The following is a 12273-nucleotide window of genomic DNA, read 5'->3' on the forward strand; positions in this document are numbered from 1 at the left end:
TGAACTATCAAATTTCATTTTCATTGTTCTCAGAGATCCAAGAAAAAAAAAAGAGAGAAAGAAGGTCTGAGGGTGGAAGTGATACTGTGATTTTCATATTGACATACATAGAAAGAGCGAGAAATACATTCGCAACCTTCTGATTACATAATTCTAGAATTAAGTCTGCAATAACAGCAATTAATTTACAATTTGAAACCTAAATACAGGACTATTAGCAGTGAATCATGAAGGGCTAGCCAGTTCCTCAGAAAAAAAATTGGTTCCTCCGATTCTCTTTGTTCTTAACATCTTTTCCACAAGCTTCTTCCACTTTATTTCATCCTTTTTGCTTTGCTTCTTAATCCTCTCCTTGAAATTCCTGTAACGAAAGTTTCCGCATATTAGTTGAAAGTTTCAAGCAGCGTCACATATAGATAATCACGTGATGTATTTCCATCATTTTGGAAGCTCACCTGCAAAGAGGAACCCTGCAAACATCTGAATCATCACAGAGTCTAGAGTGTAATTCCAACAGCTGCCACATTCTCTTGCAGTGGCTGCATTTACCGGGGATTCTTAGCCGGCAACCAGCAAAATGGCGGACAAGCAATTCCAGTCCCTTACAAGCCGTATAATTGCAAGGTGCCTGGTCCTCTTTGAAATCTTTATCATGTGGACCAATTGTTTTGCAACCATCTCTACATATATGAACAAGAGCTTCCATGGCCTCATAAAGTTGCAAATAGATCTTTCTCTCCTTTAGCTTTCTAATCCTCTCCTTTTGCTTCTGAAAATATATACATATTCAGATCAGTGGGAGAGGGATTAACATAACAAGCTGTTTCTGATATCGAAAAAGAAGAGAAAATGCTTACATGATCTTCATCTAGCACAGATTCCACAAGTTCTTTTTCAAGCACCGGGTGGCTCTGCATCATGGCTTTCCATCCTTCAGAATCAGAAACAACCTTAAAGTTCTTGAGGATCATGCGATGGCAAACGAGGCTAAGCCGAGGGGCATCACACAACAATGCCAGCTGGAAGATGTCAACTACATTCTCCGTTGACAGCAAACCATGCTCTAGCTGCCGCTCACACTCCCGCTTTAGCTGGGGAACCACAAACACGTGAGATAGAACCAACAGATGCAACACATAATCCTCCATATCTGCTTTCTCAGAACTACAAATGAAATACCAATAACGATCAGCACAATGGTAGAGCAATTTTCACAACATAACAGAAACAACAGCATAGCTATCTGGAGGTTATCTTCACATAGGTAACTCTACCAAAAACAGGCGACCTCTACATGGTTGCAAACGTCTTTCTGGTATCGCGTGAGTTTAATATATTAACCCTATTAGTTCAGCAAAAGTGTGCTTTAATTACCAGGATGAGTACAAGAATCTTATGAAAACTCGAACTGCATCCTGTGGGACTCCATGGATGGAGAGAGATCGCCACCGCCCATGACCTTTTGATTGATTCAACATCCCTTTCATCACAGGAGAAGCCATACCCTGTTGGCAAAAATCACAAAATTAACATTATGAATAAACTAAGGTGTTTAAGGTATTACCTAGATGCTAACAAATTGATTTTGTGTCTGTCAGATCACTGACTGTTTAACAACCCAATCCCAGAAGTGAAGCAAACATCTTGTTAGTTACATCTATATCATAAGCTTTGTACTGTTGTTGCGTTTGTTTGTAAGGTTTAAACGGCATCGACAAAAAGGAAGAGTTTTGGCTATTTAGATCATTGGCCTGCAGTTCGGATAACAAGCAAGTCTATATTTAATTCCTATAGAAGGAAAGGAATTCTAACACTTAGTTGTGTGATTAGATTCACTGTAATTTTACTCTCATTTAACAAAGATGGAATGACAAGACTTACAAGAACATTAGCATGTGCATAGATGATGCCATTGTAATCAGTATAAATGGCTACGTCGGCTTTATAGCCCGAATCGAAGAGGCGCTCCCACAAATCCTTTGCTGCAGTGGATACACTGCTGTACCCTCTTAAAGGCAATCCATTCATCACGAGCCCCTTTTGATGATAACTGGTTGCTGGACCAGGTAATGGAGGTGCCGCTGGAGCAACGCTCTTGGAAAGGCTCCCCTCGTAAGCATCATCCATCTTCATATAAAGTTTTTAAGATCCTTTTCTGAAAAATTTAAAGCACAATGAAAATCTATCAGTTTTTGGCTCAATATCAGCGCATAAGAACTGTAAAGAGTTCTGTAGCTTATACGTTCAAACAAAGTTAATCAACACATTACAAGCCTCTTACATCCCCGGTTAATTTTTTTTTTTATATAATTATTATTTTTGATCGCATCCATGGTTATATTAAGTTGTCTTTTTAATCAGTCAGCACACCCCATCACATAAATATCCAAATTCAAGTTCTGAGTAATAATTTAACAGAATGGAAGATTTATACATTGGATCTTTTGATCAACCTGATTCTGATCCTATGTTAAGGAACTATTCGTCGCAAAAGATTAAGCTTTGAGAAAGAACCAAACAATCATTTTTAAATTATAATATCATGTTAAAGAGACAACAAAGAGAAGAATGCTTTTAAGTTTTGCTTGGAATTTGTTTTATGCTCAGTAAATTAATTATGTATCCTCTGCAGATGATAATTTGCATAATACAAAACTCTCCTCATTTCGAAGAGGATGAATGTGGCAGAGATACGTGTACGATAGATCCAAAGCATTCAGAACAGTCAGGCAACAATATTTTTGAATCATCAGATTGTAACGATCAACAACCTAATAATTCGTTCCCAACTTGATAAATCAATAATGGCCCGTTCTTCAGATCTGACCATAATTGATATCGGTGCCCGAGGCTATGACCGACCACGCCTCAAATTTCTCTGTACACATAGAGCATGTGAGACAGAAGTTACCAAAGTAATTTTTGAACAGAAATGGCTTAAATCTTTAAAAATCAATGAAATTACAAAACCAAGTGTTCAAGATATGGCTGTCTTCCTTAAACATTAACATCTGTCAGTGTTAACCCAATACAGACTATTTTTCTTGATGCAAGTCGAGAAAGAAACAAATGAAGCCCCTCGAAGGGCATCTAAAACATCCCATAATCATCATTTTCAGAAGCATGGTTTCTTGTTCTATTGTCAGGATTCTAATAACAACGATAGAACAAATTTGTCATGTTCAGGACCGTAGATTCAATAAAGGATTGCATTTACGTATATAATAATTTCCAGCAAACTTTCCAATCAAAGATCGATAAAAATCATAATATGCATGGGAAATCATGGTTGTATAATCAGAATCCAACCCAAATCATTAGATTCAAAAGGAAATGATACACACCCAGAAGCACCTACCTCTGTTATATTGATCTTCAAGGGGGAAAAACAAACAAACAAACAAGATTCACGTTAATGCGCAGCAGCCCCTTTGGAATTGAAGCTGGGCTAGTTTCACTTCCTTCCCTTAGAAATTAGAATCCCCGGCTCAAAAATAACGGCTTCGCTGACAAATGAAATAAAAAATTTGAGCCAATGAGAAGCATCTATCATCAGCAGCTGACATATATATATACATAGAGAGAGTTGGGGTCTTGATAGGCACAAATGATGTCGGTGTCGCTCGTTTAGTTGAGGTACACAAAAGGACAACTTATGCAAATTCATTACAGCTTTATTGATTATTTATTTGCCATTCGACATTGGTTTCGGCTCCCAAAAAAATCGGTTCTCAATGCTGAGTCATGGCCACATTAGAACCGTTAATAAATTCGATAATTGTTGTGATTCTCATTTGGTAATTTTATCTGTCAAAAAAAAGAAAGAAAGTTACGTGCCGTCACTCGGTTTCCCGCTATTTCATCTAAAACTTCAACGTCCCAAACGATCCTAACGGTCTCTATCTATCTATGTCATGGGCGAGACGAGATCCTCGCCCGTTTGGATATTAAGATATTTTCAAGAGCGCGACACGAAATGATTGCTGAGTTGCTGACTTTTTTGTTTGTTTGTTTTGTTTTGTTTTGTAGTTTCAGCAGCCGATCACGACTGTGTTTTTCCAGCTAATTACTGTCTGGCATCCCGTGCAAATTCTTATCACCACTTATCACATGATCGGCTACGATGGAGTTGTTCCACCATAAAACAAACTTATTAAATGATAACCACACGATTATATGTACAATTTATTTTTTTTATTATTTTTCACTTTGATCTATGGTCAATAAGCATTGTTCTATGGTCGAGCAACTCTATCATGGTTGCTGCCTTTAAAATTACAAATAAAATTACCGCAAACCTATTTTTTAAAAGAAAATTTGGATAACCACTAGAGCTAGGGGTGTCAAAAAAGCCCGCCCGGACCGGACCCGGCCCGGACCCGGCCAATCCGGTCCGGGCAAAACCCGGACCGCATGCATATAAAAACCGGATCCGGGTTTGAAATTCTCAAACCCGGACATTTCCGGGCCCCGGTCCGGGTTCAACACAAAAAACCCGGAACCCGGACCGGACCCGGTTTTTTAATAAATTTAAAAAATAAATATATTATATATAAATATATAATTATGAATTTATGATATGTTAGATGTTATTTAAATTTATTGTGTTGTTGAATTTAATTTATTTATTTTATATATAGATTGAATGAGTTTAAGTTAGAAATTAGATGAATTTAGGTATTAGAAAGTAGATTGAAATAATTTTTATTTATCATTTGTGCAAAATTTGCATTGTTAATGTGTTATATATTTGTATTTGACTATTTTCTTTTTTAAAGTTTGAGATTGAATGAGTTTATTTGATTATTTTCTTTTTTAAAATTTGCATTGTTAGAGAAATGAAAAAAAAAATTAAAGAAAAAAATTGAAAAAAAATTGAAATTATCACATGCGGGTTTTAAAAACCCGGATCAAAACCCGGACCCGGAAGGTGCCGGGCTCAAGCCCGGACCGCACCCGGAAAAACCGGGTTTTAACCCGGGTCCGGGCTTGCATTTCTCTCATCCGGTCCGGTCCCGGGCAACACCAAAACCCGGACCGGACCCGGATTTTGCCAAGTCTAACTAGAGCCACTCCCTCACGAATGTGAGGAAAGTAGTTTGATCCTCAGCAGACGCATTGTAAATATTTAATTTAAATTTCTTTTTTCGGAGTCTTAGAACTTGACTGAAGGCAGTATTTCTCTCATGATGGGAGTTGACGTCTCTCGAATATTTGAGAAGGTTAAAAATTTCAGCGGTGCCATATCTGAATTGATCTCAATAAATATATAATTGTAAATATCATAAGCAAAAGTTCTCATTCAAAAAAAAAATCTTGGATATTAGATATGATTTAAATCGATGTACAAACAATACGTTCAAAGTAATTTATCACACTATAAATTTAATATTATACATTGCTACAAAAAAGGTCGATTCATCGCCAGTCTGGCATCCATTTGCTACAATTTTGAACTTTGGCAGTTGGCGCAAACCACCTAACCCAACGTGAATCAAATGTTTACTTGAAAATTATTGCCCGCAATAATTATATGGGCGGCAAAGGCATATGTCAATTCCAAGTAGAGTTAACCTTAAAATTGTAAACTGTTTTTTCATTGTTTTACAACTTAGGAAGTTATAAAAATCTATTTATAACAATGCAAACTCATTCCAGAATTTTATCCTAGATTGAAAAAATTTCGATTCTCAAGTTCGAGAATCCCATATTTTATTAAAATTCTAAATGGATTATAGCATTATAAATTGTCTTTTTCATTGTTTCATAAACAACTTTATATAAGTATGTTTATATATATATTTCTGTAATAAAGATATTCTCAATTTAACATACTATTAAAATATAAAAAATACATTAGAGATTGTATTTTTCTATCTGTTAGTGATGCACACATGTTTTATTATTGATAACACACACATACTCTGGCACAAATGCATAGAGAGGGGGGGGGGGGATTTTTATTGGGCGGGCCTACCACCACTTAGGGTCAATTTGGTAATACATTAACTTTTAAAATAATAATTATTAGTTATATTGTAAAAATAATCAGTCTTGAAGGAATCAGTTAAAATGTTTAGGAAAATTTTATTTTTAAAAGAGTTATAAGTTTTAAAAATAATCGTATGATCTTACTATTAATTTGCTGTAAGAATATAAATGATTGTACTATAAAATATTGTTTACTTTGTACATATAATAATTGATACTAAAATAAATATTTTATATTGTTAATTATTTTTTATTTTGTTATCTCAATATAAGTAGTAGTAGTAGTAGTAGTAGTAGTAGTAGTAGTAGTAGTAGTAGTAGTAGTAGTAGTAGTAATAATAATAATAATAATAATTTGTTTAAAGTTAATGATTTCATTTTCTAATTAATAAGGATAATTTTTATATTTTTATAATATATATAAGGATATATATAGAATTGTATTAAATATAAAAGTAATTTCTAAAATTAGATTTTAAAAAACTACTCATTCTCTACTTTTCAAAATCTACTGTAAAATGAGGTGATTTTACCAAAAGTGATTTCTAAATTTTTTTATCAAACACCAAAATTAACTTTTACGTTTGAAAATCATTTTAATCATTTTTTAAAATCGCAAAAGTATCCAAACAAGCTCTCAATGCACTATCATTTGGCAAAACAATTGGATTGAGCCAATTGTTTTTCTTTTTTTTTCTTTTTTTTAAATCCTTTTAATAGCTAATTCTTAGGCATTTTAGTTGCTATCTTCGTTGGGTAGAAAAATAAGCTTTTTCACGATGTGCTTGAGATGACATCAGAGTGAGAAAAGAAGGAAATTTCAGATAGAAAGCTAACCGGCACTGTCTTCCATTTTCGGGGGTACCTATGGTTATTCCAATAAGAGATTGAGTTAGGAATTATGTTTTAGTTTCGATTGAACTGGATCATTCAAACAGGTGGTAATGCTTCTACACTGCGCTCAATTCTCTCTAATTTTCTAATGCAGAGGATGTTCAAGTCTCCAAGCTCTGATGCCAGCAAGACAGGAATTGAGGAAGCAGCGCTCCATATACCAGGTAGCGGAAACCTTCTCTGAGTATGCAAGCTTTTATGTTATCTTCAGATCATAATACAAATATTTCGTTGAATTGAGTCAGACGATGTCTGTATTGTGCGGTGATTTTTGAATCTGTGTGCAGAGGAACATGGGGAATGGAGCATTTCCATGCAATGGACAATGGAGACTAATTAATCGTAGTGTGTTGCGTGATCTTGCAGTTTTGTTTTCCTTTAATGTTTCTGAACTTTTTTTAATGTCCGCAGTATTTAATTATTTTTACATCATAGAAAAATAAATTGCTTAATAATTCTGCTTCTATATACTCTTACTGTATATTTTTTCTATCTCCACAATTGACATTGGTTTGTGAATTAGTGTGTTTTCGTGTGTTTATACCTTTATGTACGTACACACACACAAACACATATATGAAGAAATAAGTTTTTTATTTCTTAAATAAAACGTTGTACATTGAGCATATTTATAGACGCAGAGGTTACAATTTTTCAAACATTCTCAATGCGTATTACAAACAGATTTTCACCAACTATGTTGATATCGTTCAGTACGGATTGTGTCTTTGATAATTTATATTTAATGCCGTTTTATTTGACATTCTCAACAATATCATAAAAAGTGAGCCAATCTCAGCCCTAACCATGTAGGCCCATCAGCTTAACCCAAAACAACTAGGTCCAAGTAAAACGTGCTGGCGCCATTTGTTCCCACTAGTAGGCTATCTGTAAACTCCATATTTACTACCTGAAATTGGCATGTTTCACATAATGAAACAAACTCCTGAGCAGAGCAACATAACACCTACCCGTGTGGCCATGTTTGTCAATGTCATTACCAACCAACTTGAATATATGATTAATGATTAAGATTCACATCGAGCTTTTTAGTTACGCTATGGCATTTCGAAATGACTCTCAGTGATTTAACTTAATATGTTGTGATAAAAAAAATTATTCATTATAAGCTCTTATTGTGGAAAATTCATAATGAAAATATCAGATTTGGTACCAGTGGTAGTGACGAGTAATTTTATCCACTGGAGCTGTGCTCCAGATAGTAATTCTACGGGCGCAGGTGCAGGTGCAGAGTTAGAAAACAACAAGAATGGTTGGTATTTGCAGAGCAACAAACAGGGAGAAAAGAACAAACAAGAAATCTGATTAAACAAAAAGCCAATGGCGATTGATATATGTAGATTTTAGTCTGATTCTGATGGGTGATAGAAGCATGATCTTGCCCGGCTTATTCTGCAAATGCAAGCACCACAACAGAAACACAATAAACAGTCAAAGCCAGAGGCTGACCATCTCGGGGTTGCAAAATTTTCAGTCAAATGCACCAAGACCTAAGCACACATTCATAAATAACACCTTGCAAGCTGTACACTGTAGTGTGTAGCACATACTCATTTATTAACTTATTTGTATGATTAATTTATAGCAGCACGTCATAGACAATATGTAATATTATAAATATAAAAAATATAATGACGTGTGGGGGTGGCAAAGGCAAAGGGAAAGGGAAAGGGGAAAGGCAAAGGCAACTTTGGGTTTGGGGGGGATAGAAGAGGAGCGTCTGCGTGCTGCTCGTTCGATGAAGCCAGACTGCAGTGGTCCAGCCTTTTCACACGTGAAGACGCTCCTCCCTGCAATTATAATCACGTTTGCTATCAATTCATCATCAATTTTTACATTTTTCATCTCACTTTTCTTCCTCTATTTCAAAGTTGTGGGTCGATGCTTTTACAGTCCCCACAATCATTGTTATTTACTTGCACTAATCTTCTTTTTATTGTTTTATTTCAGAATAATACTAAGCCATGCTATCTTAGCTGATAAGCAGGACAACATCCCTGTACATATAAAATATTTCTGAAAAAACAAGAGGAGAAAAATATTGTAAGCGCATCATTCACGCACGTGTCGGATTCACCTTATATATATTTTGGAATTTGGTGAATGAGACCCTAGACTGAAAGAGGCAGTATTCCTTTTCTGACCATTCATGCCTAACTGAGATGGCATTTCATTGCAGCCAGTTTTCGGAATATATATATATATATATATCCATGTGACCCTTCAATACAAAATTGAATTAACTAATTGAATGTAATTGAAGCAAATCCAACTGTCTAATAAGTTAGAAACATCTCGGGGTAGAATCGCAATGGCTTATAAAGATACACATCCGAGGTTTCCGTTTGACACAGGATAGAAAATGAGAGACAAGTAAGCATTCTTATCAAACAGTCAAACACCTACGAGGGCTAGTGCCCCAAGATGAATTCGAGAATAATTTTTTGTGAAACAACTGACAACTAAGGGGCAAGACAATTAGGAAAACATCTGCCTCTCCGTATTGGAAAATGTTTTTGCTATATCCTCTTACAAGTGAATTTTCAGAACAAAAATGGTTTGTTTTTCTGCTACTCCAAACAGTCATTTACCTTGAAGTCCCCCCCGAAAGGAAAAAAAAAAAAAAAAAAAAAGAGTACTACTGAGTTGCAAATAATCAGAAATTTGGATTTATTAATAAACAAAATAAAGATATACATCAGAGGGGGAAAGAAAAAAGACGCAACTCTAGTAAGGTAGCTTAGTCTCTGTTAGGTCCCTTGTAGGGGAAGTAATATCTCAAAATCGACTGCTTTAACTTCTAAGACTAGTCCCGCATTCACTAAAATTGATTTGGATGTGATTGCAACAAAACATGATCTTGATTTGAGAAACAAGAAAATACATATAAATCCTCATTCACAAACATTACAAAAAGAAAAAGATTTTGCATATGTTGCAGCATAGTGTTAATAGTTGGGTAATAGAATACCTCTCAATGATGCCTCAAGTAAATAAATAAAAACACTAAATGCCTAAAGTAATAGTATCCCAACAGCTGTCGTGATTTAAGGAATTCACCAATATTCTATATATATAATACGCATACAATAAATATAGAAGCCATTGTAATTTTAAATGGGGAAATTTGGGGACATTTCTTGTATAATTACGTACCAAAATGTTATTTTCTTCGCAGCTTAAAACCGCTAAATAACGCCTCTCTATATGACTATATCTCATCCGCTTATTTTGGCGGCACCAAAAGCGCTGCTGCTTTGCTTTTATCACTCTCACCACACACCCAGTCACCCACTCTTTTACTCATTCTTTAACTCTCTCTCGATTTCATCCTTAATTTTAGCAACGTGTCTTTAGCAGTTACGTCCTTAGAATAAAATACCCATGTCTTGTTTTGTTGTTTGATTGTTCAGTTTTTCCTTAAAAAAAAGAAAAAAAAAATTCACGAGAAGTAGAAAACAACAATGGGAGACTCTGATGATGGTTCATTTTCTGTGTCTAGTCTTATGTGTCAAGAAGATGAATCTTGTTTGAGTCAAGAATCTGGAGATGAGAAAAGCTGTGACGGGAGCTATTATTGTGACCCATGTTGTTTTGTTTTGGGAAATGGGGATGAAGAGTTCATAGAAAAGTTGGTTGAAAAAGAGACTGATTTTGGATCCAAAGGTTATGGCTTTTCTCATGATTGTTCTACTAGAACCCAGAGCTGGCTCAAATGTGCTCGCTTGGATGCCATTGAATGGATATTCAACGTTTGTTTCTCTTTCAAAGCTCTCCTTTTTATTCCTTATTGCGTGTGATTTCTTCTTTTTGTATTTCGAGTTTGAGTTATTGGGTTTTTTTAATCCAGAAAAGGGCTATGTTTGGGTTCCAGTTCCGCACAGCTTATCTTTCTGTGGATTTCCTTGACCGGTTTCTTTCAAAGCGATCCATTGATGTAAGCACCTCTGTATTTTGTACATGATTGTTTAAAACGTTTGCTTTCTTGAGTATGTTATAATGATTTTGGACATTACTGATTTTGATATAGGATGGGAAATTGTGGGCCATTCGATTGCTATCAGTGGCATGTTTATCATTGGCAGCCAAGATGGAGGAATGCCAAGTGCCAGCTTTATCAGAATTTCAAGTGGACGATTTTGATTTTGAGAACAAGGTGATTCAGAGAATGGAGCTATTAGTATTGAGTACATTGGACTGGAAAATGGGTTCAATCACTCCTTTTGCTTTTCTGCATTACTTCATGATTAAATTATGCGGTGAATGTAGACCAAAAGAATTAGTCTCTAGAGCCGTGGAACTTATTATGACTATAACAAAAGGTAACTGCATTAATAATGACTAATTATTAATAGATTAACGATTGTTTTGTGCTTGTATTTATACAGTTTAATCTTTTGGTACAGTGATTAATTTGATGAATCATCGACCATCTGCCATTGCGGCAGCTGCAGTTTTAGCTGCATCTGATGGTCAATTGACAAGAGAAACCATCGAGCTCAAGATGAATGTATTCCCATTGTGTGGTTCTCCAGAAATTGTGAGCTTCCTTATTTCAATAAATCAATGCGTCTAACCCAAGTTCTGTAGGAGACACATTCTTATTTCAGTTACATAATAGAGCAAGTTAGGATACTGTATGTGTTATAATTTTAATAGTTTATTGCACTTCTACAGGAACATATATATTCTTGTTACAGTCTAATGCAGGGGATTGAGATGGGAAAACTAAACACGCCCAATTCGGTGATTTCCCACAGCTTATCATCAACTAGCTCAATTGATGTTTTAAAGAATTCTACTATCACCTCCGGAGCTGGCACTAAAAGAAGACTCACATTCAATGGTTATGCTCGGAATTGTCTACCAAAGAAATTTTGTGGTCCATAGTTGGGGGAATTTGATATTTCGGTTTATTGATTGGATATAGGCCTTTTTTTGCTGGAAATTGATTCTTGCTGTTAGATTAATTATAGGTACTTTGAGTGTTATCTACCATCTTCTGGTATGATTTGGAGTTTATAACCGGGGTTTTTATTTTCCAATACCAAACAAAAGTTTCAGCCATTGACAACGAAGAAGATAGAGAAAAGGAAAAGTAAATAAATAAAAAAGGATAGCTTTAGCTACAGCAAGGAGCAGGAAGCTGACTGACGTCCAAAAGCCATCAAGAGGGAAGAGTGGCGGAGAGAGTGCAGGAATACCATTGAGACTATTTATCAACAGTATTTCTTTGTTGTGTTTGCTACTTTGCTTTGATGAATGCTGCTATCTCACCCACTTTCTTTTTTCAGTTTGTTGTATTGCTTTTATTCTACTTTTATTATTGTTGGGACATGCCATATATCTATATATATATATATTTAA

General features: G+C 35.2%; 2 protein-coding genes across 4 annotated transcripts; one reads left to right on the forward strand and one right to left on the reverse strand.

Annotated features, from left to right (window-relative positions):
* Window positions 1-65: 65 nt before the first annotated feature.
* On the reverse strand, window positions 66-3743 carry LOC18037442 (BTB/POZ and TAZ domain-containing protein 4). 3 transcript variants are annotated; one of them, XM_024180053.1, is made up of 7 exons: window positions 3359-3743; window positions 2772-2878; window positions 1882-2155; window positions 1375-1505; window positions 858-1164; window positions 456-769; window positions 66-361 (listed from the first exon to the last, which is right to left on the reverse strand). In XM_024180053.1, the coding sequence occupies exons 3-7, from the start codon at window positions 2131-2133 to the stop codon at window positions 226-228; spliced, it is 1140 nt and encodes a 379-aa protein (XP_024035821.1). In that variant the 5' UTR covers window positions 2134-2155; window positions 2772-2878; window positions 3359-3743; the 3' UTR covers window positions 66-225. The 3 variants fall into 3 exon arrangements, with proteins under 3 accessions (XP_024035821.1, XP_024035822.1, XP_006426081.1); XM_024180054.1 differs by lacking the exon at window positions 2772-2878 and having other exon boundaries at window positions 3345-3743; XM_006426018.2 differs by lacking the exon at window positions 2772-2878 and having other exon boundaries at window positions 3359-3742.
* Window positions 3744-10149: 6406 nt separating this feature from the next.
* LOC18035841 (cyclin-D5-1) lies at window positions 10150-12013 on the forward strand. Its single transcript, XM_006426022.2, has 5 exons — window positions 10150-10658; window positions 10757-10843; window positions 10937-11228; window positions 11313-11446; window positions 11584-12013. Exons 1-5 carry the CDS (start codon window positions 10371-10373, stop codon window positions 11794-11796), a joined length of 1014 nt encoding a protein of 337 aa, XP_006426085.1. The 5' UTR covers window positions 10150-10370; the 3' UTR covers window positions 11797-12013.
* Window positions 12014-12273: the final 260 nt, after the last annotated feature.

The sequence above is a fragment of the Citrus clementina genome, unplaced genomic scaffold (assembly GCF_000493195.1).
Source record: "Citrus clementina cultivar Clemenules unplaced genomic scaffold, Citrus_clementina_v1.0 scaffold_7, whole genome shotgun sequence".
Taxonomy (NCBI): Eukaryota; Viridiplantae; Streptophyta; class Magnoliopsida; order Sapindales; family Rutaceae; genus Citrus; species Citrus x clementina.